Source organism: Lolium perenne, chromosome 2 (assembly GCF_019359855.2).
Source record: "Lolium perenne isolate Kyuss_39 chromosome 2, Kyuss_2.0, whole genome shotgun sequence".
Classification (NCBI taxonomy): domain Eukaryota; kingdom Viridiplantae; phylum Streptophyta; class Magnoliopsida; order Poales; family Poaceae; genus Lolium; species Lolium perenne.
Window position 1 is genome coordinate 254,928,256 of NC_067245.2, and position 26,466 is coordinate 254,954,721.

Consider the following 26,466-nt stretch of genomic DNA (forward strand, 5'->3'; position numbering starts at 1 on the left):
AGATAGAATTTTAAAGACGGAGTTGTATCACCACCGGAGATCGACCTCCGATAAAAGAGCAGAACACAGTTGTATTCGAATCTTAACGGAAAAAAGAAAGCTGTTTTCGAATCGGAAAGTCGGTAAACCCCGGAGATCTCAACCACCATCCATATATACGCGCACGCCGGCCCAGCTCCTCGTCCAAACGCAAACACTCGTTCGTAGGCAGCACACCCGAGACGCCCGATCGAGAGAGGACATGGCGACGGACGCCGCGGCGGCGGCTGCAGCCCTAGCCCACGATGCCGACGCGGTGGAATCAGGCAACCTCCTCCGCCGCCGCAACGTCGGTAGCGATGCCGATGGCGAGCAGCGGGAGGAGGAGGCGTCCGTGGAGCGGGCGTTCCTGGACAAGCCGGTGCCGACCTGGACGGAGCAGCTGACGGTGCGCGCCTTCGTGGTGGGGTTCATCCTCTCCATCCTCTTCAGCGTCATCGTGATGAAGCTCAACCTCACCACCGGCATCATCCCGTCGCTCAACGTCTCCGCCAGCCTCCTCGCCTTCTTCCTCGTCCGCCTCTGGACGTCGGCCATCGAGAGGATGGGCTTGCTCAAGCAGCCCTTCACGCGCCAGGAGAACACCGTCATCCAGACGTGCGTCGTCTCAGCCTACGGCATCGCCTTCAGCGGTAAAACTCCCAACTAACTAGGGCACTTCTCGCGCGCCCACCTTTTGCTCCTTCTTTCTCGGCTAGTCAAACTTTCAAGACTGCAAATCTGGTGCGTCTGTTATGTTTCCTTGATTTCTTTTTTCAAGGAAAATATATCACAGCTCGATCTGCAAACTACAAAAAAAAATAGACCTACGCTTTATGTTTTTCCCCTAAAAAAATAGACCTGAGATTAGATTTAGTTTTGCAATTGCATGAAGATAATTTCTGCAGAAAAAAAATTATTACTACATAACGTTGAAATACTGACTAATAAGCCACGGTATAACCATGCTGCAGTGTTCTTTCTTCTTTGCGATTCCAATTTACAAGATACTTTTTTTTTTGGAATGTATCCAATTTACAAGATTTACACACACCACTACGCACGTAAACAATTCACAGTACACGCGCGACTGTATCAGTTCAGACCCAATCGAACACTAGTAGTGTTTGGTTCAATATTGTTCTTTACAAAAGACATTCACAATACATTTTTTTTCAGTGTTTACGCGACCGAACATGCAGATTTTCTTCTGCTCTTCCTGGCACCACATAGATTTAGTTTTCCCTTTACACAAATATAATTCTGCAACCAAAAAAAAAATTGTCATAATGTTGAAACACTGATGTGCAATATAAACAATCATCTAGTGTTGTTCTAGTTTAGTACTCCCTCCGTCTCATGAAACTGTCTTAACTTTATCCAAATTTGGATGTATGTGACACTATTTAGCATCTAGATACAAATTGTGATAAAATTAAGACAAGCTTCATGGGATGGAGGGAGCAGTATTGATTACTGAAGACATCTGCAGCGCATATCTTTTTCGAGAGTTTATGCAAACAGAGATCATAGAGAAGGTTTCTTGCTGCTCTTCTGACACAACGAAATACACTTAGTTTTTCCAGCCCATGAATATTTCTGCAAAATAACTTTCTGCTTATGTAAGTATACTTGACCGACAATATAATCATCTAGACATCTCTGACTTAATATTGATTCTATTTGATCAGGTGGGTTTGGCAGTTACCTATTTGCTATGAGCGAGACCATTGCTAAGCAAGCAACAGAAGCTAACGATGCAATGAATATCAAGAACCCCCAGCTCGGATGGATAATATGTTTTCTGCTTCTCGTTAGTTTCGTTGGGCTTTTTGCTCTGGTTCCCATGAGAAAGGTAGAAACTTCCCCTGCCAATTGTTTCTTCATATACAGCACACGGAAATATCCTTTGCCGTGGGTGCCAACTGGAATAATTGATTGCAGGTTATGATTGTGGACTACAAGCTCACATACCCAAGCGGCACTGCAACTGCTTATCTTATCAATGGATTCCACACACCACAAGGTGCTGAGCTTGCAAAGTAAGTAACATGCCTATTTTGATGTTGTTTGCATAATAGGTAAAAGTCAAGCAGTATGACTGACAAAATGCTAACATACTTCAGGAAGCAAGTTCGGACATTGGGCAAGTACTTCTCGCTAAGCTTCGTCTGGGCCTTCTTCCAGTGGTTCTACACTGCCGGGGATGATTGTGGATTCAATTCCTTCCCAACACTTGGCCTTGAAGCTTACAAGAACAGGTTAGCGTGGCTACATCTTGGTTCCAGCATCAGCGACACCTCTTTACGGATCAGATCCTAAATCCCTAGGCCTGAAAGTGAAAATTGCATCTAAGCTTGTTTTATTATTGGTCTGAGCTATTTGTATTCTTTGACCATGTTCTCCTCATGATTGGTTTCATGTTACATCCACTATCCTCAAATTTCACTATTTTTTGTCTTCCAGGTTCTATTTTGATTTCTCGGCTACTTATGTTGGTGTGGGAATGATCTGCCCCTATCTCGTAAATGTATCTCTTATGATTGGAGGCATCCTCTCGTGGGGCCTAATGTGGCCACTCATAAGCACAAAGAAAGGAATTTGGTACTCTGCCTCTCTTCCAGCAAGTAGTCTACATGGACTGCAGGCTTACAAGGTACTTGACATTTAGGCAGACTTTTGCTTTTGCAATCACATCTAACTCTTGAGAACTAACACCTCAACACCGCAGGTGTTCATAACAATAGCAGTAATTCTTGGGGATGGCCTGTTTAACTTCATGATGGTATTCTATAAAACAGTGAAAGCTTTCGTACAAATGTATAAGAACAAATCAAAATCACTTCCCGTCTCTGACAATGGTACTCCTGTCGCCACTGTGGAAGCTGAGTCTTTTGATGACAAACGTCGCAATGAATTATTCATGAGGGATCAAATTCCCAAGACAATTGCATTCGGGGGTTATGTCATCCTAGCAGTGGTAACGATTGTTTGCCTTCCACACATCATCCCGCAGCTCAAGTGGTACTACATTTTGGTTGCATATATCTTTGCACCTATACTGGCCTTCTGCAATGCCTATGGATGTGGCCTAACAGATTGGTCCCTGGCCAGTACCTATGGTAAGGTTGGAATCTTTGTGTTCGGTACGTGGGCAGGTGCTTCGCACGGTGGCGTGCTAGTAGGATTGGCTGCCTGCGGTGTCATGATGAACATTGTGGGAACAGCTGCTGACCTGATGCAAGACTTCAAAACTGGGTATATGACTTTAGCCTCACCAAGGTCCATGTTCGTCAGCCAGGTGATTGGCACTGCAATGGGCTGTGTTGTTTCACCATGCGTCTTCTGGCTGTTCTACAAGTCCTTCAATATTGGTGCCAGTGACAGCGCTTACCCAGCACCTTATACCATTATGTACCGTAACATGGCAATCTTGGGTGTCGATGGCTTCTCTGTTCTCCCGAAGCACTGCCTCACGCTGTGCTACATTTTCTTTGCTGCTGCATTTGCCATCAATGCTATAAAAGAATGGCTGCCCAAGAAGGTGTCGAAGTTCATCCCGATCCCCATGGCAATGGCGATCCCTTTCTACCTTGGACCATACTTCGCCATCGATATGTTCATCGGCAGCACCATACTCTTCTGCTGGGAATGGATGAACAAAGCGGATGCACAGGCGTTCGCGCCAGCAGTTGCATCTGGATTAATGTGTGGTGACGGGATCTGGGCCCTGCCACAGGCTGTTCTTTCTCTTGCCAACGTGAATCCTCCGATTTGCATGAAGTTCCTGTCAAGGGCTGCCAATGCCAAAGTGGATGCCTTCCTCGGGAACTAGCTAGTCAAATAATGTTAGAATGTTTCTTTTTAAGTGATAGCTTGTCTAGTAGTAATGTTGGATATTTTGTTTAGAAGTTGGTAGATTCAGCATAGCTGTCTGTGTAAATATAGCTGGTCCAGAGTTATGTAAAGGAATTGTCTTAGTTTGCTTTTGTCTCCTGCAGTCAAATATATTCACTCGTTTATAATACTGCAAATTATCCGATTGCCTATGTTCGTATCATAATAATGTCTGATAAAATCTTACACGGTGGAAGAAGTATGCTGAAATTTACTGTCTAAGGTTTCACATACAGCCGTTTCAGTTACAGTATGTAATTAGATTTGAACAAAGTATGGCACTTGCAGTTCGAGGTTACTCTCCGGTCTCCGCATTTGCAAATCAAACAAAATACAGAAGGAGAATGGCGGCACATTGGCACGTATTTTCAGAGGATAGAGGCTAGAGCAACGTACTTTCGTCTCGAGCACGATCTTTGCCCCCGCGCGCCTGCCGTTCCTCTGCCCTTTCTCCCACCGCCTCTGCTTCCCCGCATCTGCCAGAAGTGGCGGGGTCAGCGGCAGAGGACTGCTGGAATCGGGCTCCAGAAGGTGGGATCTATCGTCTCGACGGGGAACGGTTGCCGCTGCGTCGCCCCCGCCGCCGGCGCATTGCGGTTGGCCGGTCGGGCTCCGGCGGCCGGTTGGCCGCAGAAGGGACGTTGAGATGGACCTATTTGTTTGGGCCTGGGCTTCTTAGTCTTAGGTTTAAGGCTGTGCAACCTACTTTTCTGTGACACTTTCAAGGTTTTTAAAAAAATGCAAACTAAAATTATGGATCTACATTGTGTTGTATCTTGCATATGTGAACTTTCATCCGAACATATGACCATATCTGATCTACATAAAAAGAATAAATGATGTGTAAATAGTGTTAGGGTAATAGACTTGTTGTATTACCAGGGGACAAATGCCATAATATATAGTACAGGTACATGTGCAAATATGCAGGAAGCCCCCTAAAATATGGGGAAACTACAATATACAAATATATACATCTAACAACCCCCTCAAACTCATGGTGGATCCACAACACTGAGTTTGGAGAGTAAGAAATCATGCTGCGCTCGGGTTTGTGCATTTGTAAAGAAAACTGCCAACTGCAAATCTGAAGGCACATAATGAAGCGCAACAACCTGAGCCTGCACCTGAGCACGTGTATAAAAAGCATCAACACCAATATGCTTGGTAAGCTCATGCTTGACCGGATCACGTGCAATACTGATAGCACATGTACTGTCAGACAAAAGTGGAGTGGGTGTCGTAACAGAGACCCCAAAATCTGCAAGCAACCACCATAACCAGGTCACCTCAGCAATCAACAAAGCCATAACCCGCAGCTCAGCCTCAACACTCGAACGGGAAACCGCTACCTGTTCAAAGCCACGAGCCACAAGACGCGCTTTATAGCGCTCAAGAGATCCATCAGAGCGGGTCTTAATTTTATAGATCCACTTACACGTGATAGGACGAACACCAAAAGGGGGAGAAACAAGATCCTAGGTGCTAGTGCGCTCAAGCGCAGCGATCTCCTCAGCCGTGGCAAGCTGCCATTCAGGATGACGCTCGGCATCCCGATAAGAAGTCGGCTCGGAGACGACAGAGAGACCATACTGACTAGAAGAGTAACGGGCTGGAGCACGACGCTGACGAACATGCCGTGAAGAGGAAAGCTCATCAGTAGAAGACGACTCATCAAAAGAAGAGGAAGAAGGAACAACAGAGGAAGGGTCCGAAGCCGGAGAACGAGGAGAACTAGGGGAACTAGACGGAGGAGATGATGGCGCCGAGGTCGAAGGGGGCACATCAGAACTAAGAGGTCGAGGAGAAGGGACAGTGGGAGGTGCATCAGGAAATAGAAGAAAAGATATATCATCCACCGGGTAAGTGCCAGAGGTGGGGCGAGGATAAAAGGGACACGTCTCATCAAACGTGACATCACGAGAGATGCGCATCCGACGACCAACGGGGTCCCAACAGCGATAGCCCTTATGCTCATCACTGTATCCAAGAAAAACACACTCAATAGACTGAGCGGTCAGTTTGGTGCGTTCGCGAGGAGGTAGGAGGACATAGCAAACGCAACCAAATAAACAAAGAGTCGAGTAGTCTGGAGAACTACCAGAGAGACGCTCGAGAGGAATGCCACCTTAAAGGGCATCATAAGGCTGAATGTTAATGAGGTAAGTCGACGTAGCGACAGCCTCAGCCTTGAAATGCGGCGGAAGAGAGGAAGCAATCATCATAGCACGGGTAGTCTCAATAATATGACGATGCTTATGCTCGACGACACCATTTTGAGCATGGGCGCCGGGACACGAGAACTGAGCAAGGGTGCCCTGCTCATCAAGGACACCACGCAGGTGCTGGGAGATATACTCACCTGCAGAATCAGCACGAAACACACAAATAGGCGTGGAATACTGAGTACGAACCATGGCCGCAAAGCGGTGATAAATAGAGAGCACCTCACTGCGAGAGCGCATAAAAAACAACCAGGTGTACCGTGAAAAATCATCAATGAATAAAATATAGTATCGATGGTCCCCTTTTGAAGCAAAGGGAGCCGGACCCCAAGCATCTGAATGTGTTGCCTGCCAAAACCCACCGGCGGGCAGCGGCGAGCAAACACGAAGAGCCGGGAGGCTACCAAGACTGCTGGGTGGGCCCTGGTCCCTCGACGTCGTCCCGCAATGCTCCGGCACACGTCCTGGCGGTTGCAAGGGCGTGCCACCTGACCTATACCTGGTCAGGAAGGTGTTGGATCGCTTCGATTAGTCTCTTGCATGGTAGACACGTAAACATTAAATACGAGCCCGATCGGCTCTCAGGTTGCCCTGTGGATCGGCTCGAAGAGCCGATTGCCCCATGGTTCACGTTGGATTTACGATGACATGGGGATCCTGCTTGATCAAAACAAAGCTAAACCAATCTACGACAGTTTAGGGTTTTCACCGCATAACCGGAACATCCTACGCGTAGTTGAGCCTAGCAGATGCGAAAGATGATGGAAAACTACTCCTAAAAGAGGCCTAAAAACCAACGTTAAGTCAATTCCCGGAACATCCCTTCTAGGAACAAATAAACCACACCTTACGCACTACCGGATCGTCCAACCCCAGCGTAGGGCCTAACCATACGGATATCAAACTAATCCTTGAAGAACAAGGAGCAACTATAACAGATCGGATCTACTAAGTAAAGAACAAGCAAGGTGCTGCCCTTACACCTAAGATAGGTGTAAGGACAGCTAGATGTCGAGGGTCGGCATAGCTAAGCAAATATGTATAAGAAAAGCATCGATGCAAGCCCCCAAAACATCTAAGATAAACGATATTGCTCGCCATCAACAAGGCTTCAGTACGAGCAACACCAGATAACGAATAAACTTATACTGCCTAGATCGCAAGATGCGATCTAGGCAGCATGATGCTTACCCGGAAGAAACCCTCGAAACAAGGGGTGGCGATGCGCCTAGATTGTGTTTGTTGTGAACGTGATTGTCCTCCTTTCTCAATAACCCTAGATACATATTTATAGTCCGTAGACTTTCTAATTCGGGAATAAACCTAACCGTGTACGGGCTAAACTCTATCTCTTTGATTCTAACTAAATCTATCATAATATACAGATACACGGGCCATCTAGCCCAAATTCTCGTACAAGGCCGCTTCAGAGACTCTCCACGTGTATATCCTCCAAGCCCATCTCAATTACGGCCCATCTCCTGATTTGGCCAAAATTTGGTGATAACACATGCCCCCCTGGTTTTGGTAATGATAATTTCAAAACCACTCTGTTTTTTCTTCGTAGGGTCATGTCGTGGCAGAGCAGAACCGCTTCAGTATCTTTCCATCATGATACCCTGTCTTCTCAACTTCTGTACGTTTGACAGTTTTGGCACCGCATCCTCGAAAACTGCTCAAGCATTAAATCTCCACTATATCCCCTTTTATTTAACCGCATCGAGCAGTTCATCTCTTCATTCCCCTGCCCCGTACTTGCCATCGGCAAAAAACCCCTCTCTGCAGCCATGTCTTCCTCTTCCTCCTCTGCTTCTTCCGGCCTTTCCTTCCACTCCTCCTCTTCCAGCGAGCCGGAGCCGGTTAATCTGGCGGCCATCTATGAGGCTCTCGCCCCCGAGTATTGGGACGCGAGGGATTGGGACTCCTCCATCGAGTCGGAGGACGACGAGCCCCTCACCGACGGGGAAGAAGACCTCCGGTTCCTCGTCGACGGGGAGCTGGAGGCGGCGAGCGACGACGACCTCTTCTCATGGGAGGCGGACCTCTCCTCCGACGAGGAGGAAGAGGAGGCGGAGGAGACGGAGGAGGACTCCTCCTCCTCCGCGGGGTACCCACCGGCCAAGCGCTTCCGCGCTGGGTCGGATGATGACGACGACGATGACGACGAGGAGGATGAAGCCCCTGCCGGCGGCTTCGTCAGCAGCGACGAGGAACCCGCCGGCAGCAGCGCCGACGGCAGCTACGACAGCGACGATGAGGGCAGCAACGGCCCGTAGATTAGGGAGTAGTGTAGGGCTAGTAGTAGTAATGCATTAGGCATCGGATGATCCTTTTGAGAGCCATCGGCTCTTCCTTGTAAAAATCCCCCTTCGAATCAATGAAAATTGTTCTTCCAATTTGATTCTCCAATTATCTAATTTCAAATCTTCCGATTGCCAAAACAGGTCAACGCACCAAGAACCGATAGCAACGTATCAGTCTTTCACCCTCAAACGCCCATAAGGCCAAACTCACATACCAAATTAGACAGACATCCAAGCAAACACTCCTCAAATTCAGACTATAACTTGATATCTGACCATAATACTTTGTAACTCTAAAGCCGATGGCTGCGCATCGGCTGTTTTGTTCTCAAGTCGATGTCCGTGCATCGGCTGTTTTATTCTAAAGTCGATGCCTGTGCATCGGCTGTTTCCCAAAAAAAAATTTACTGGCCGATTTCGTGCATCGGCCTCCATATTTTATGTAACGGCCCAGGGTAGGACCCCTAATAGATTTGTTTGTTCTTTTTCTGTTGTGCATCATCATGACATCATGCATCATATCATCCATGTTTTTATTAAATAAAATTATTTTATAAAAACCCTTCCTTGTCTTTCCTTTAAATAAAACCCTAATCTCTCCCTCTCATATTTCTTATTTCATAACTAATCCTTTTCAACAAATAATTTTAGGTTAAAAATGTGCTTTGATTTGATTACAAATAAATTAACTATTTGAAAAGCTAGATTTGAATCTCACTCTCGTATCTGATTCAAATTCAAAATTGAATAGGATTTTGAATTCAAAAAAAGGTTTAAATAAAAACAGGAAAAGAAAACCTAACCCTCCCTGGACTCTCTTCCTCTCTCTTCCAGCCCGATCCGGCCTTCCCCAGCCCAGCAGTTTCGGCGGCCCAAGCCCACCTCCTGGCCCGTACCCCTTCGCTGGGAAAATATCCCCCTCCGTTGTCTTCTTTCTTCACGCAGCGAGCGTGATCTCCACGCGGTCGACGTCACCGCGCACCACCGCGCCAACCACCCCCACATGCTTCCCTCCTCCTCCTTATCTTCTCAACGAACCAGTCGTCCCCATCCAGCTCTCCTCCCTCTTCTTTTTCCTTCTCTTTCTTCCTCTCCAAGATGATACCAGGCAGAGGAGAAAACACCGAACGCCACCGCAAGTTCATCGTCGTCGCCCGGACATCTCCGTCACCCCCTCGTTGCGCCGCCGCTACCAATCGATCCGCGTCGTCGTCCTCTACCTCCCTCTGCAAGGAATCGTCCGGGGGCGCCCTAAATCGCCGCCGCCGATCTCGTTCCCCATCAGCACCGGCGGCCAATTTCTCCGTCTCCGGCCGCCTCCGTCCTCCCACGGCCATCCTGAGCACACCTACGTGATGCAGGTGAGCAGGCGCATCTCCCAGACCTCATTCCGCTCCTCCTACCTCTCTGGAACATGTCCCCGATGGTGACCCGTCGTTTTCCCCGCAGATGCCGCCGTCCACGCCGCTCTCCGGCGACCTCCTCCTGGCGGCGCCGCTTCCAGATGGTTCACGCCGCCGAGCCGAAGTCGCGACGCCCTTCCTCGCTTCCTGGAACGCCGTCAATCGCCCGCACGCGCGACGCCCTGCGGTGATCACCGCCTTCCCTGCGACGCGCGCGGCATCTCCCCTGCTGTGCAAGGTTCGCCACGTCAGCCCCGCCACGTCGACGCCTGGGCCCCCCTCGTCAGCGCCTCGGGCTAGCCCCACGCTGGTGAGAAACCGTTCCCAGATCCAGATCCAACTCCAGTTTGCAAAGAGGCCCCTGCAAGTTTTATTTCCTAAACCCGCAGTCCCTGTCGCGGATGGTTTCTTGAAAACCCCCCTGCACCTTTGTAAAACAACCCGCAGTCCTTCCCCTGGACAGTTTTTGTTTTCGGGTCCTTTTCGTAATAAAACAAATCTGTTTTTCTATTTTAATTAACTAAAAACTAATCTGTTAATAACTTTTAATTGGTAACTCGAAATTAAAAGTGTTCTATATGAAAATTGATCAGAAAAATGTGTTGAACATGAATATGCCATCCATTCATCTGTTTGCATATCGCATCATGTCGAGCCGTTATAGTTTGTGCATTTCACCTCACATAATATGCGGAGTATTTCGGACACCGCCTAAGGTTTCCCCGCTCCGTTTAATATTGAAGTAGCGCACCCCTGCCATGTTATGTCATGCTAATGAACACTTAACTTTGCCGGTAGAAATGCAACTCCAACCTAATTCGCTTGTTCGGAGTTCCGACTCCGATTAAATTGGATAAGTGCATCGCATCATCCTTGCCATGTCATGCATGCATATCGTCTTGAGCATGTCGATTCTTCTTCCGTAGTAGTAAGATTGCATACGTTGTGTGTTCCAGCATTTGCTTCTTCCCGGATAGGATCACGAAGTGTTGATGTGAGCTACGACGAGTTCTCCGACAAGTTCTTCTGCAGCTTTCCACAGGCGAGCCCACCCCTTCACCTATTTTACTTTTACATGCTCTTTTGATCTATTGCTATCCTTGTGTTGCAATTCTGTTGTGTCACGTGTCCTATCCACCTGTTACCTATATGTCCGAGATACACCTCCTCGCCCTACCTATTGTTTGTTGTTTGCCAGCTTTGCGAGTCGTATGCGAGTTTAGGGTCTTGTTGATATCTCGAGATGTTCGGGATATCTTGTTGGGAGGTTATCACATGCTATATCATTTGTTGGAGATAATCACACTTTACTTTATTGTTAACAACTAAAATTGTAAGCAGAGGCATCTGTGAGCCCCTTTGCGAAAGCATCGGAACTTTGACTCGCTAATGTCCCCTAGGACCCGAGTTCTTGTTATCTGTTCCGAGATTGAGCGCTCTACCCGTACGTGGGGGAGTGGGACCCCCATCACCCACTACCTTTCCTCGAGTATGTTTATTGGGAGCCACAACCTTGGTTTTATTTGCTCATATGCACGATGCACGATTTACTTCTGTTGCCTTCGGGTGTTTATATTCTGTTCTGTACTCATAACGCGGAACGATTAGCGAAAGCAGGTTGTTCACACTTAGCATAGCCGTTGTCGCAAACCTCTGGGTCCGTATCGGAGTACGGCCGGACTTCGTCACGGGTAGCTTAGTTGGGTGGCTCCCATTAAACTTTCTCTTGCATTGGGAACGGTCTTGTTGTGAGACTCCACCTGTAGCAAGTGGGTTCGAGCATGCGTATGGTTACATTTGGGCAACCCCCATAGGTGTACATCTTATCGATAAGCCGTGTCCGCGGTTATGGACGACTTGGAATTGTATAGCTTGATCATAGAACAACTTACACCTTTATGTTGTTAATAATAATTTGCTAATAACTTGATTAGTAATTTAGCATTACTACAACCGATACCTAATAAAACTTGTCCACCGTTGAGTGCCTTTTACATTGCCTCTTCGCAATTGTTGAAGGGGATATGTGTAATCGGCTGGGTTATGTTTGTGTAGTATTTATCTGTTACCTTGTGCGCTCTCTTATCTTCTCTGAGTAGACGGATGTTGTAGCGTGTCTCTATTGGATAGTAGCTTTGCTGCCGCTAAACTCCACATATAGCCGGGTGAAGTTTATACCGCCCACCAGCGAGCATAGCTGGTCTTGTCTCGCAAGTACGTGCCAATGGTACTTACCCTCGCTTTCCTTTCTTTTTGTCTCCTCCCCCTTTTGTCGGCAACCGATGGCCCAACTTTGACAGGTATGAGATGACGACGTTAGCAAGGTTACCCTTCCGGCTTGGCCTGGGCAGGGTTATGGACGCCATCGTTTATCTTCAGGACTCTTAGTCCAATTTGTATCTTGTCCGTACTCGGACGTATTCGATCTTCTGTATGATTTGGATCTTTGTATTGTATATTTGTATCTTGACTCGTTGGAGTCGTTGTTGTAATATATGTATCTTGTGGGATCTATTGTAATCCTGTTGAAATGTTACCGCTCGTGTTAATTCCTCTGGCATCACGTGTGTGATTCGTCGCGCACGTCGTGTCGGAGGGCGTCTCTGAATCGATATCATGCGGATTTTGGCGGGATCGCTGGAATCCTCATGGTACCGGTTTCGAGGCGTCACAAGTTGGTATCAGAGCTCAGGTTGACGGTACCCCACTAGTCCAGCCTTTGTAGGATAACCTTGCCAACGGACGTTGTTGTGTTTAGTGTCAAAATTATTTTCTAAAAATTCGTTGGATAGATCTGATTAGCTCTATTTTTCTCCTTATCTAAATTCTTTCTCATCTTACCTTTGCGAGTTTTGAGTCTTCTCTCCTATCTGAGTTTCCCGAGTCTTAGGTTCCGACGCGGGTTGGACGATCTTTGCCCCTCACCTATTAGGTCCGATCTTTGGAGGATCCGACGAGCTCATCATCAACACCGGAACAACGACTTCTTGTTAGTGGTGTCGCCAATCTACGTGGAGCAAGAACTCTTGTTAGTGGTGTCGAGGAGATCGACATGACGCCCGAAGATCCGATAGTTCACCTCTCTCCCCCGTACCATGGCGTGGAATCTCGGGGCGAGATTCCTTGTTAGTGGTGTCGATTGTAACGGCCCAGGGTAGGACCCCTAATAGATTTGTTTGTTCTTTTTCTGTTGTGCATCATCATGACATCATGCATCATATCATCCATGTTTTTATTAAATAAAATTATTTTATAAAAACCCTTCCTTGTCTTTCCTTTAAATAAAACCCTAATCTCTCCCTCTCATATTTCTTATTTCATAACTAATCCTTTTCAACAAATAATTTTGGGTTAAAAATGTGCTTTGATTTGATTACAAATAAATTAACTATTTGAAAAGCTAGATTTGAATCTCACTCTCGTATCTGATTCAAATTCAAAACTGAATAGGATTTCGAATTCAAAAAAAGGTTTAAATAAAAACAGGAAAAGAAAACCTAACCCTCCCTGGACTCTCTTCCTCTCTCTTCCAGCCCGATCCGGCCTTCCCCAGCCCAGCAGTTTATGCCCAAGCCCACCTCCTGGCCCGTACCCCTTCGCTGGGAAAATATCCCCCTCCGTTGTCTTCTTTCTTCAAGCAGCGAGTGTGATCTCCACGCGGTCGACGTCACCGCGCACCACCGCGCCAACCACCCCCACATGCTTCCCTCCTCCTCCTTATCTTCTCAACGAACCAGTCGTCCCCATCCAGCTCTCCTCCCTCTTCTTTTTCCTTCTCTTTCTTCCTCTCCAAGATGATACCAGGCAGAGGAGAAAACACCGAACGCCACCGCAAGTTCATCGTCGTCGCCCGGACATCTCCGTCACCCCCTCGTTGCGCTGCCGCTACCAATCGATCCGCGTCGTCGTCCTCTACCTCCCTCTGCAAGGAATCGTCCGGGGGCGCCCTAAATCGCCGCCGCCGATCTCGTTCCCCATCAGCACCGGCGGCCAATTTCTCCGTCTCCGGCCGCCTCCGTCCTCCCACGGCCATCCTGAGCACACCTACGTGATGCAGGTGAGCAGGCGCATCTCCCAGACCTCCTTCCGCTCCTCCTACCTCTCTGGAACGTGTCCCCGATGGTGACCCGTCGTTTTCCCCGCAGATGCCACCGTCCACGCCGCTCTCCGGCGACCTCCTCCTGGCGGCGCCGCTTCCAGATGGTTCACGCCGCCGAGCCGAAGTCGCGACGCCCTTCCTCGCTTCCTGGAACGCCGTCAATCGCCCGCACGCGCGACGCCCTGCGGTGATCACCGCCTTCCCTACGACTCGCGCGGCATCTCCCCTGCTGTGCAAGGTTCGCCACGTCAGCCCCGCCACGTCGACGCCTGGGCCCCCCTCGTCAGCGCCTCGGGCTAGCCCCACGCAGGTGAGAAACCGTTCCCAGATCCAGATCCAACTCCAGTTTGTAAAGAGGCCCCTGCAAGTTTTATTTCCTAAACCCGCAGTCCCTGTCGCGGATGGTTTCTTGAAAACCCCCCTGCACCTTTGTAAAACAACCCGCAGTCCTTCCCCTGGACAGTTTTTGTTTTCGGGTCCTTTTCGTAATAAAACAAATCTGTTTTTCTATTTTAATTAACTAAAAACTAATCTGTTAATAACTTTTAATTGGTAACTCAAAATTAAAAGTGTTCTATATGAAAATTGATCAGAAAAATGTGTTGAACATGAATATGCCATCCATTCATCTGTTTGCATATCGCATCATGTCGAGCCGTTATAGTTTGTGCATTTCACCTCACATAATATGCGGAGTATTTCGGACACCGCCTAAGGTTTCCCCGCTCCGTTTAATATTGAAGTAGCGCACCCCTACCATGTTATGTCATGCTAATGAACACTTAACTTTGCCGGTAGAAATGCAACTCCAACCTAATTCGCTTGTTCGGAGTTCCGACTCCGATTAAATTGGATAAGTGCATCGCATCATCCTTGCCATGTCATGCATGCATATCGTCTTGAGCATGCCGATTCTTCTTCCGTAGTAGTAAGATTGCATACGTTGTGTGTTCCAGCATTTGCTTCTTCCCGGATAGGATCACGAAGTGTTGATGTGAGCTACGACGAGTTCTCCGACAAGTTCTTCTGCAGCTTTCCACAGGCGAGCCCACCCCTTCACCTATTTTACTTTTACATGCTCTTTTGATCTATTGCTATCCTTGTGTTGCGATTCTGTTGTGTCACATGTCCTATCCACCTGTTACCTATATGTCCGAGATACACCTCCTCGCCCTACCTATTGTTTGTTGTTTGCCAGCTTTGCGAGTCGTATGCGAGTTTAGGGTCTTGTTGATATCTCGAGATGTTCGGGATATCTTGTTGGGAGGTTATCACATGCTATATCATTTGTTGGAGATAATCACACTTTACTTTATTGTTAACAACTAAAATTGTAAGCAGAGGCATCTGTGAGCCCCTTTGCGAAAGCATCGGAACTTTGACTCGCTAATGTCCCCTAGGACCCGAGTTCTTGTTATCTGTTCCGAGATTGAGCGCTCTACCCGTACGTGGGGGAGTGGGACCCCCATCACCCACTACCTTTCCTCGAGTATGTTTATTGGGAGCCACAACCTTGGTTTTATTTGCTCATATGCACGATGCACGATTTACTTCTGTTGCCTTCGGGTGTTTATATTCTGTTCTGTACTCATAACGCGGAACGATTAGCGAAAGCAGGTTGTTCACACTTAGCATAGCCGTTGTCGCAAACCTGCGGGTCCGTATCGAGTACGGCCGGACTTAAATCACGGGTAGCTTAGTTGGGTGGCTCCCATTAAACTTTCTCTTGCATTGGGAACGGTCTTGTTGTGAGACTCCACCTGTAGCAAGTGGGTTCGAGCATGCGTATGGTTACATTTGGGCAACCCCTGCAGGGTGTACATCTTATCGATAAGCCGTGTCCGCGGTTATGGACGACTTGGAATTGTATAGCTTGATCATAGAACAACTTACACCTTTATGTTGTTAATAATAATTTGCTAATAACTTGATTAGTAATTTAGCATTACTACAACCGATACCTAATAAAACTTGTCCACCGTTGAGTGCCTTTTACATTGCCTCTTCGCAATTGTTGAAGGGGATATGTGTAATCGGCTGGGTTATGTTTGTGTAGTATTTATCTGTTACCTTGTGCGCTCTCTTATCTTCTCTGAGTAGACGGATGTTGTAGCGTGTCTCTATTGGATAGTAGCTTTGCTGCCGCTAAACTCCACATATAGCCGGGTGAAGTTTATACCGCCCACCAGCGAGCATAGCTGGTCTTGTCTCGCAAGTACGTGCCAATGGTACTTACCCTCGCTTTCCTTTCTTTTTGTCTCCTCCCCCTTTTGTCGGCAACCGATGGCCCAACTTTGACAGGTATGAGATGACGACGTTAGCAAGGTTACCCTTCCGGCTTGGCCTGGGCAGGGTTATGGACGCCATCGTTTATCTTCAGGACTCTTAGTCCAATTTGTATCTTGTCCGTACTCGGACGTATTCGATCTTCTGTATGATTTGGATCTTTGTATTGTATATTTGTATCTTGACTCGTTGGAGTCGTTGTTGTAATATATGTATCTTGTGGGATCTATTGTAATCCTGTTGAAATGTTACCGCTCGTGTTAATTCCTCTGGCATCACGTGTGTGATTCGTCGCGCACGTCGTGTCGGAGGGCGTCTCTGAATCGATATCATGCGGATTTTGGCGGGATCGCTGGAATCCTCATGGTACCGGTTTCGAGGCGTCACAAGTTGGTATCAGAGCTCAGGTTGACGGTACCCCACTAGTCCAGCCTGTAGGATAACCTTGCCAACGGACGTTGTTGTGTTTAGTGTCAAAATTATTTTCTAAAAATTCGTTGGATAGATCTGATTAGCTCTATTTTTCTCCTTATCTAAATTCTTTCTCATCTTACCTTTGCGAGTTTTGAGTCTTCTCTCCTATCTGAGTTTCCCGAGTCTTAGGTTCCGACGCGGGTTGGACGATCTTTGCCCCTCACCTATTAGGTCCGATCTTTGGAGGATCCGACAGAAGCTCATCATCAACACCGGAACAACGACTTCTTGTTAGTGGTGTCGCCAATCTACGTGGAGCAAGAACTCTTGTTAGTGGTGTCGAGGAGATCGACATGACGCCCGAAGATCCGATAGTTCACCTCTCTCCCCCGTACCATGGCGTGGAATCTCGGGGCGAGATTCCTTGTTAGTGGTGTCGATTGTAACGGCCCAGGGTAGGACCCCTAATAGATTTGTTTGTTCTTTTTCTGTTGTGCATCATCATGACATCATGCATCATATCATCCATGTTTTTATTAAATAAAATTATTTTATAAAAACCCTTCCTTGTCTTTCCTTTAAATAAAACCCTAATCTCTCCCTCTCATATTTCTTATTTCATAACTAATCCTTTTCAACAAATAATTTTGGGTTAAAAATGTGCTTTGATTTGATTACAAATAAATTAACTATTTGAAAAGCTAGATTTGAATCTCACTCTCGTATCTGATTCAAATTCAAAACTGAATAGGATTTCGAATTCAAAAAAAGGTTTAAATAAAAACAGGAAAAGAAAACCTAACCCTCCCTGGACTCTCTTCCTCTCTCTTCCAGCCCGATCCGGCCTTCCCCAGCCTAGCAGTTTCGGCGGCCCAAGCCCACCTCCTGGCCCGTACCCCTTCGCTGGGAAAATATCCCCCTCCGTTGTCTTCTTTCTTCAAGCAGCGAGTGTGATCTCCACGCGGTCGACGTCACCGCGCACCACCGCGCCAACCACCCCCACATGCTTCCCTCCTCCTCCTTATCTTCTCAACGAACCAGTCGTCCCCATCCAGCTCTCCTCCCTCTTCTTTTTCCTTCTCTTTCTTCCTCTCCAAGATGATACCAGGCAGAGGAGAAAACACCGAACGCCACCGCAAGTTCATCGTCGTCGCCCGGACATCTCCGTCACCCCCTCGTTGCGCTGCCGCTACCAATCGATCCGCGTCGTCGTCCTCTACCTCCCTCTGCAAGGAATCGTCCGGGGGCGCCCTAAATCGCCGCCGCCGATCTCGTTCCCCATCAGCACCGGCGGCCAATTTCTCCGTCTCCGGCCGCCTCCGTCCTCCCACGGCCATCCTGAGCACACCTACGTGATGCAGGTGAGCAGGCGCATCTCCCAGACCTCCTTCCGCTCCTCCTACCTCTCTGGAACGTGTCCCCGATGGTGACCCGTCGTTTTCCCCGCAGATGCCACCGTCCACGCCGCTCTCCGGCGACCTCCTCCTGGCGGCGCCGCTTCCAGATGGTTCACGCCGCCGAGCCGAAGTCGCGACGCCCTTCCTCGCTTCCTGGAACGCCGTCAATCGCCCGCACGCGCGACGCCCTGCGGTGATCACCGCCTTCCCTACGACTCGCGCGGCATCTCCCCTGCTGTGCAAGGTTCGCCATGTCAGCCCCGCCACGTCGACGCCTGGGCCCCCCTCGTCAGCGCCTCGGGCTAGCCCCACGCTGGTGAGAAACCGTTCCCAGATCCAGATCCAACTCCAGTTTGTAAAGAGGCCCCTGCAAGTTTTATTTCCTAAACCCGCAGTCCCTGTCGCGGATGGTTTCTTGAAAACCCCCCTGCACCTTTGTAAAACAACCCGCAGTCCTTCCCCTGGACAGTTTTTGTTTTCGGGTCCTTTTCGTAATAAAACAAATCTGTTTTTCTATTTTAATTAACTAAAAACTAATCTGTTAATAACTTTTAATTGGTAACTCAAAATTAAAAGTGTTCTATATGAAAATTGATCAGAAAAATGTGTTGAACATGAATATGCCATCCATTCATCTGTTTGCATATCGCATCATGTCGAGCCGTTATAGTTTGTGCATTTCACCTCACATAATATGCGGAGTATTTCGGACACCGCCTAAGGTTTCCCCGCTCCGTTTAATATTGAAGTAGCGCACCCCTACCATGTTATGTCATGCTAATGAACACTTAACTTTGCCGGTAGAAATGCAACTCCAACCTAATTCGCTTGTTCGGAGTTCCGACTCCGATTAAATTGGATAAGTGCATCGCATCATCCTTGCCATGTCATGCATGCATATCGTCTTGAGCATGCCGATTCTTCTTCCGTAGTAGTAAGATTGCATACGTTGTGTGTTCCAGCATTTGCTTCTTCCCGGATAGGATCACGAAGTGTTGATGTGAGCTACGACGAGTTCTCCGACAAGTTCTTCTGCAGCTTTCCACAGGCGAGCCCACCCCTTCACCTATTTTACTTTTACATGCTCTTTTGATCTATTGCTATCCTTGTGTTGCGATTCTGTTGTGTCACATGTCCTATCCACCTGTTACCTATATGTCCGAGATACACCTCCTCGCCCTACCTATTGTTTGTTGTTTGCCAGCTTTGCGAGTCGTATGCGAGTTTAGGGTCTTGTTGATATCTCGAGATGTTCGGGATATCTTGTTGGGAGGTTATCACATGCTATATCATTTGTTGGAGATAATCACACTTTACTTTATTGTTAACAACTAAAATTGTAAGCAGAGGCATCTGTGAGCCCCTTTGCGAAAGCATCGGAACTTTGACTCGCTAATGTCCCCTAGGACCCGAGTTCTTGTTATCTGTTCCGAGATTGAGCGCTCTACCCGTACGTGGGGGAGTGGGACCCCCATCACCCACTACCTTTCCTCGAGTATGTTTATTGGGAGCCACAACCTTGGTTTTATTTGCTCATATGCACGATGCACGATTTACTTCTGTTGCCTTCGGGTGTTTATATTCTGTTCTGTACTCATAACGCGGAACGATTAGCGAAAGCAGGTTGTTCACACTTAGCATAGCCGTTGTCGCAAACCTCTGGGTCCGTATCGGAGTACGGCCGGACTTCGTCACGGGTAGCTTAGTTGGGTGGCTCCCATTAAACTTTCTCTTGCATTGGGAACGGTCTTGTTGTGAGACTCCACCTGTAGCAAGTGGGTTCGAGCATGCGTATGGTTACATTTGGGCAACCCCTGCAGGGTGTACATCTTATCGATAAGCCGTGTCCGCGGTTATGGACGACTTGGAATTGTATAGCTTGATCATAGAACAACTTACACCTTTATGTTGTTAATAATAATTTGCTAATAACTTGATTAGTAATTTAGCATTACTACAACCGATACCTAATAAAACTTGTCCACCGTTGAGTGCCTTTTACATTGCCTCTTCGCAATTGTTGAAGGGGATATGTGTAATCGGCTGGGTTATGTTTGTGTAGTATTTATCTGTTACCTTGTGCGCTCTCTTATCTTCTCTGAGTAGACGGATGTTGTAGCGTGTCTCTATTGGATAGTAGCTTTGCTGCCGCTAAACTCCACATATAGCCGGGTGAAGTTTATACCGCCCACCAGCGAGCATAGCTGGTCTTGTCTCGCAAGTACGTGCCAATGGTACTTACCCTCGCTTTCCTTTCTTTTTGTCTCCTCCCCCTTTTGTCGGCAACCGATGGCCCGACTTTGACAGGTACGAGATGACGACGTTAGCAAGGTTACCCTTCCGGCTTGGCCTGGGCAGGGTTATGGACGCCATCGTTTATCTTCAGGACTCTTAGTCCAATTTGTATCTTGTCCGTACTCGGACGTATTCGATCTTCTGTATGATTTGGATCTTTGTATTGTATATTTGTATCTTGACTCGTTGGAGTCGTTGTTGTAATATATGTATCTTGTGGGCTCTATTGTAATCATGTTGAAATGTTACCGCTCGTATTAATTCCTCTGGCATCACGTGTGTGATTCGTCGCGCACGTCGTGTCGGAGGGCGTCTCTGAATCGATATCATGCGGATTTTGGCGGGATCGCTGGAATCCTCATGGTACCGGTTTCGGGGCGTCACAAGTTGGTATCAGAGCTCAGGTTGACGGTACCCCACTAGTCCAGCCTGTAGGATAACCTTGCCAACGGACGTTGTTGTGTTTAGTGTCAAAATTATTTTCTAAAAATTCGTTGGATAGATCTGATTAGCTCTATTTTTCTCCTTATCTAAATTCTTTCTCATCTTACCTTTGCGAGTTTTGAGTCTTCTCTCCTATCTGAGTTTCCCGAGTCTTAGGTTCCAACGCGGGTTGGACGATCTTTGCCCCTCACCTATTAGGTCCGATCTTTGGAGGATCCGACAGAAGCTCATCATCAACACCGGAACAACGACTTCTTGTTAGTGGTGTCGCCAATCTACGTGGAGTAAGAACTCTTGTTAGTGGTGTCGAGGAGATCGACACGACGCCCGAAGATCCGATAGTTCACCTCTCTCCCCCGTACCATGGCGTGGAATCTCGGGGCGAGATTCCTTGTTAGTGGTGTCGATTGTAACGGCCCAGGGTAGGACCCCTAATAGATTTGTTTGTTCTTTTTCTGTTGTGCATCATCATGACATCATGCATCATATCATCCATGTTTTTATTAAATAAAATTATTTTATAAAAACCCTTCCTTGTCTTTCCTTTAAATAAAACCCTAATCTCTCCCTCTCATATTTCTTATTTCATAACTAATCCTTTTCAACAAATAATTTTGGGTTAAAAATGTGCTTTGATTTGATTACAAATAAATTAACTATTTGAAAAGCTAGATTTGAATCTCACTCTCGTATCTGATTCAAATTCAAAACTGAATAGGATTTCGAATTCAAAAAAAGGTTTAAATAAAAACAGGAAAAGATAACCTAACCCTCCCTGGACTCTCTTCCTCTCTCTTCCAGCCCGATCCGGCCTTCCCCAGCCCAGCAGTTTCGGCGGCCCAAGCCCACCTCCTGGCCCGTACCCCTTCGCTGGGAAAATATCCCCCTCCGTTGTCTTCTTTCTTCACGCAGCGAGCGTGATCTCCACGCGGTCGACGTCACCGCGCACCACCGCGCCAACCACCCCCACATGCTTCCCTCCTCCTCCTTATCTTCTCAACGAACCAGTCGTCCCCATCCAGCTCTCCTCCCTCTTCTTTTTCCTTCTCTTTCTTCCTCTCCAAGATGATACCAGGCAGAGGAGAAAACACCGAACGCCACCGCAAGTTCATCGTCGTCGCCCGGACATCTCCGTCACCCCCTCGTTGCGCCGCCGCTACCAATCGATCCGCGTCGTCGTCCTCTACCTCCCTCTGCAAGGAATCGTCCGGGGGCGCCCTAAATCGCCGCTGCCGATCTCGTTCCCCATCAGCACCGGCGGCCAATTTCTCCGTCTCCGGCCGCCTCCGTCCTCCCACGGCCATCCTGAGCACACCTACGTGATGCAGGTGAGCAGGCGCATCTCCCAGACCTCCTTCCGCTCCTCCTACCTCTCTGGAACGTGTCCCCGATGGTGACCCGTCGTTTTCCCCGCAGATGCCGCCGTCCACGCCGCTCTCCGGCGACCTCCTCCTGGCGGCGCCGCTTCCAGATGGTTCACGCCGCCGAGCCGAAGTCGCGACGCCCTTCCTCGCTTCCTGGAACGCCGTCAATCGCCCGCACGCGCGACGCCCTGCGGTGATCACCGCCTTCCCTGCGACGCGCGCGGCATCTCCCCTGCTGTGCAAGGTTCGCCACGTCAGCCCCGCCATGTCGACGCCTGGGCCCCCCTCGTCAGCGCCTCGGGCTAGCCCCACGCTGGTGAGAAACCGTTCCCAGATCCAGATCCAACTCCAGTTTGCAAAGAGGCCCCTGCAAGTTTTATTTCCTAAACCCGCAGTCCCTGTCGCGGATGGTTTCTTGAAAACCCCCCTGCACCTTTGTAAAACAACCCGCAGTCCTTCCCCTGGACAGTTTTTGTTTTCGGGTCCTTTTCGTAATAAAACAAATCTGTTTTTCTATTTTAATTAACTAAAAACTAATCTGTTAATAACTTTTAATTGGTAACTCGAAATTAAAAGTGTTCTATATGAAAATTGATCAGAAAAATGTGTTGAACATGAATATGCCATCCATTCATCTGTTTGCATATCGCATCATGTCGAGCCGTTATAGTTTGTGCATTTCACCTCACATAATATGCGGAGTATTTCGGACACCGCCTAAGGTTTCCCCGCTCCGTTTAATATTGAAGTAGCGCACCCCTGCCATGTTATGTCATGCTAATGAACACTTAACTTTGCCGGTAGAAATGCAACTCCAACCTAATTCGCTTGTTCGGAGTTCCGACTCCGATTAAATTGGATAAGTGCATCGCATCATCCTTGCCATGTCATGCATGCATATCGTCTTGAGCATGCCGATTCTTCTTCCGTAGTAGTAAGATTGCATACGTTGTGTGTTCCAGCATTTGCTTCTTCCCGGATAGGATCACGAAGTGTTGATGTGAGCTACGACGAGTTCTCCGACAAGTTCTTCTGCAGCTTTCCACAGGCGAGCCCACCCCTTCACCTATTTTACTTTTACATGCTCTTTTGATCTATTGCTATCCTTGTGTTGCGATTCTGTTGTGTCACGTGTCCTATCCACCTGTTACCTATATGTCCGAGATACACCTCCTCGCCCTACCTATTGTTTGTTGTTTGCCAGCTTTGCGAGTCGTATGCGAGTTTAGGGTCTTGTTGATATCTCGAGATGTTCGGGATATCTTGTTGGGAGGTTATCACATGCTATATCATTTGTTGGAGATAATCACACTTTACTTTATTGTTAACAACTAAAATTGTAAGCAGAGGCATCCGTGAGCCCTTTGCGAAAGCATCGGAACTTTGACTCGCTAATGTCCCCTAGGACCCGAGTTCTTGTTATCTGTTCCGAGATTGAGCGCTCTACCCGTACGTGGGGGAGTGGGACCCCCATCACCCACTACCTTTCCTCGAGTATGTTTATTGGGAGCCACAACCTTGGTTTTATTTGCTCATATGCACGATGCACGATTTACTTCTGTTGCCTTCGGGTGTTTATATTCTGTTCTGTACTCATAACGCGGAACGATTAGCGAAAGCAGGTTGTTCACACTTAGCATAGCCGTTGTCGCAAACCTCTGGGTCCGTATCGGAGTACGGCCGGACTTCGTCACGGGTAGCTTAGTTGGGTGGCTCCCATTAAACTTTCTCTTGCATTGGGAACGGTCTTGTTGTGAGACTCCACCTGTAGCAAGTGGGTTCGAGCATGCGTATGGTTACATTTGGGCAACCCCTGCAGGGTGTACATCTTATCGATAAGCCGTGTCCGCGGTTATGGACGACTTGGAATTGTATAGCTTGATCATAGAACAACTTACACCTTTATGTTGTTAATAATAATTTGCTAATAACTTGATTAGTAATTTAGCATTACTACAACCGATACCTAATAAAACTTGTCCACCGTTGAGTGCCTTTTACATTGCCTCTTCGCAATTGTTGAAGGGGATATGTGTAATCGGCTGGGTTATGTTTGTGTAGTATTTATTTGTTACCTTGTGCGCTCTCTTATCTTCTCTGAGTAGACGGATGTTGTAGCGTGTCTCTATTGGATAGTAGCTTTGCTGCCGCTAAACTCCACATATAGCCGGGTGAAGTTTATACCGCCCACCAGCGAGCATAGCTGGTCTTGTCTCGCAAGTACGTGCCAATGGTACTTACCCTCGCTTTCCTTTCTTTTTGTCTCCTCCCCCTTTTGTCGGCAACCGATGGCCTGACTTTGACAGGTACGAGATGACGACGTTAGCAAGGTTACCCTTCCGGCTTGGCCTGGGCAGGGTTATGGACGCCATCGTTTATCTTCAGGACTCTTAGTCCAATTTGTATCTTGTCCGTACTCGGACGTATTCGATCTTCTGTATGATTTGGATCTTTGTATTGTATATTTGTATCTTGACTCGTTGGAGTCATTGTTGTAATATATGTATCTTGTGGGCTCTATTGTAATCCTGTTGAAATGTTACCGCTCGTGTTAATTCCTCTGGCATCACGTGTGTGATTCGTCGCGCACGTCGTGTCGGAGGGCGTCTTTGAATCGATATCATGCGGATTTTGGCGGGATCGCTGGAATCCTCATGGTACCGGTTTCGGGGTGTCACATTTTACTGCCCATCATCCCACATACTTGGGAAATACTTCTTGAGATGCTGGCCATTGACAGCCACTGGGAACTTCACACCATCCAACTGCTCGAGCATGTATGCATTACTCTTCAAAACTTGGTCGACTTTGTACGGGCCATGCCAATTTGGAGACCATTTACCATACACTTTATCCTTAGTCCCCAACGGTAGTACAACTTCCCATACCAGATCACCAACTTGGAACTCCTTTGGTTTCACCTTCTTATTATATGCGCGAGCCACCTTGGCTTTATTCTCCTTGATTTTCTCAAGCGACCATAGTCTGAGTTCTGTTACATCCTCAATGCTATCACTCATCAGGGCTGCATATTCTTCAGTAGTTAAATCATTCTGAAACGTAATCCGTCTCGACCCAGCCTTGATTTCCCAGGGCAACACAGCTTCTTGTCCATAGACCAGATGATATGGCGAGGTTTTTATTGCTTCGTGACACGACATGCGATAAGCCCACAGCGCTTCTGACAATACCTCGTGCCAACGTCTAGGATGCTCGTCGATTTTCCTCTTAATTAGCTTGATCAGACTCTTGTTGGATGCCTCAGCCTGCCCATTTGCTTGAGCATAGTATGGAGACGATCGGATCAGCTTGATTCCCATATCTTCGTAGAACTTTCTAAACTCCTTAGAAATGAAGATCGAACCTCCATTGGTCGTGATAGTCTGGGGAATCCCGAATCTATGAATGACATGCTCCAACACGAAACTGATGACATCTTTCGACGCTACTGACTTCATAGGGACGGCCTCCACCCATTTAGTGAAGTAATCTGTAATGGCCAGAACCCATTCATGGCCTTTGCTCGATGCAGGATGAATTTTGCCGATCATATCCATACCCCAACCTCGGAATGGCCAAGGTTTGATGATGGGATTCATTGCTGATGCGGGTACCATCTGAATGCTCCCAAACTTCTGACATGCTTGACAACCTTATTAGTACTTGAAACAATCTTCAAGCATGGTGGGCCAATAAAATCCCGATCACCTGATCAGCCACTTCATCTTATGAGACGATTGGTGAGTTCCACAGGCACCTTCATGCACCTCATGCAAGAGCCGATTGGACTCGGCTGGTCCCAAACATTTGAGAAGTAACCCTTCCAAGGTCCTGTAGAACATGTCATCCCCAATCAGGACGTACTTCATGGCCTTGTATCTTATCCGTTTAGGTGCCCCCCGAGCCGAATCTTTCAAGTAATTGAAAATATCGGCTCTCCAGTCATCTGGTTCCATGAACTGCACTTGAACACCGGTCCCATCTGCTACGTCCTGGTATCCTGATGCCATCTGTGCGAGATCGTTTGCCTCGGTATTCTGTGATCTTGGGATCCAATTGAAATTTATATACCTGAACTGTGCCATCAGCTCACGGCATTGCATCCATAATGGGAAGAGCGACTCGCTCTCACATTTGTATTCCTCCGTGAGTTGAGAAATCACCAATTTGGAATCTCCAAAAATCTCTACTGCTTCTGCCCCGGCTTCCAATAGCAACTCCATTCCCTTGCAGATGGCTTCATATTCAGCAACATTGTTGGTGCAAGGGGTAGGTAGCTGATGTCTACGGGTGCTTCTATTCTTGTAGACAGTGTTGGGCC

The 26,466-nt window shown here is 47.7% G+C and overlaps 1 protein-coding gene and 3 long non-coding RNA genes across 4 annotated transcripts; 3 read left to right on the top strand and 1 right to left on the bottom strand.

Annotated features, from left to right (window-relative positions):
* The first annotated feature begins 202 nt into the window (after positions 1-202).
* On the top strand, positions 203-4,055 carry LOC127335655 (probable metal-nicotianamine transporter YSL11). The gene is made up of 6 exons (XM_051362375.1): positions 203-671; positions 1,710-1,873; positions 1,963-2,060; positions 2,145-2,279; positions 2,485-2,674; positions 2,750-4,055. Exons 1-6 carry the CDS (start codon positions 242-244, stop codon positions 3,851-3,853), a joined length of 2,121 nt encoding a protein of 706 aa, XP_051218335.1. The 5' UTR covers positions 203-241; the 3' UTR covers positions 3,854-4,055.
* On the bottom strand, positions 979-4,588 carry LOC127335656 (uncharacterized). The gene is made up of 2 exons (XR_007872915.2): positions 4,312-4,588; positions 979-1,281 (listed from the first exon to the last, which is right to left on the bottom strand). It is a non-coding gene; the product is annotated as an uncharacterized lncRNA (long non-coding RNA).
* Positions 4,589-18,963: 14,375 nt separating this feature from the next.
* Positions 18,964-20,569, top strand: LOC127335657 (uncharacterized). The gene is made up of 2 exons (XR_011752532.1): positions 18,964-19,090; positions 20,350-20,569. It is a non-coding gene; the product is annotated as an uncharacterized lncRNA (long non-coding RNA).
* Positions 20,570-23,066: 2,497 nt separating this feature from the next.
* LOC139830108 (uncharacterized) lies at positions 23,067-24,663 on the top strand. Its single transcript, XR_011752533.1, has 2 exons — positions 23,067-23,193; positions 24,452-24,663. It is a non-coding gene; the product is annotated as an uncharacterized lncRNA (long non-coding RNA).
* The last annotated feature ends 1,803 nt before the right edge of the window (positions 24,664-26,466 follow it).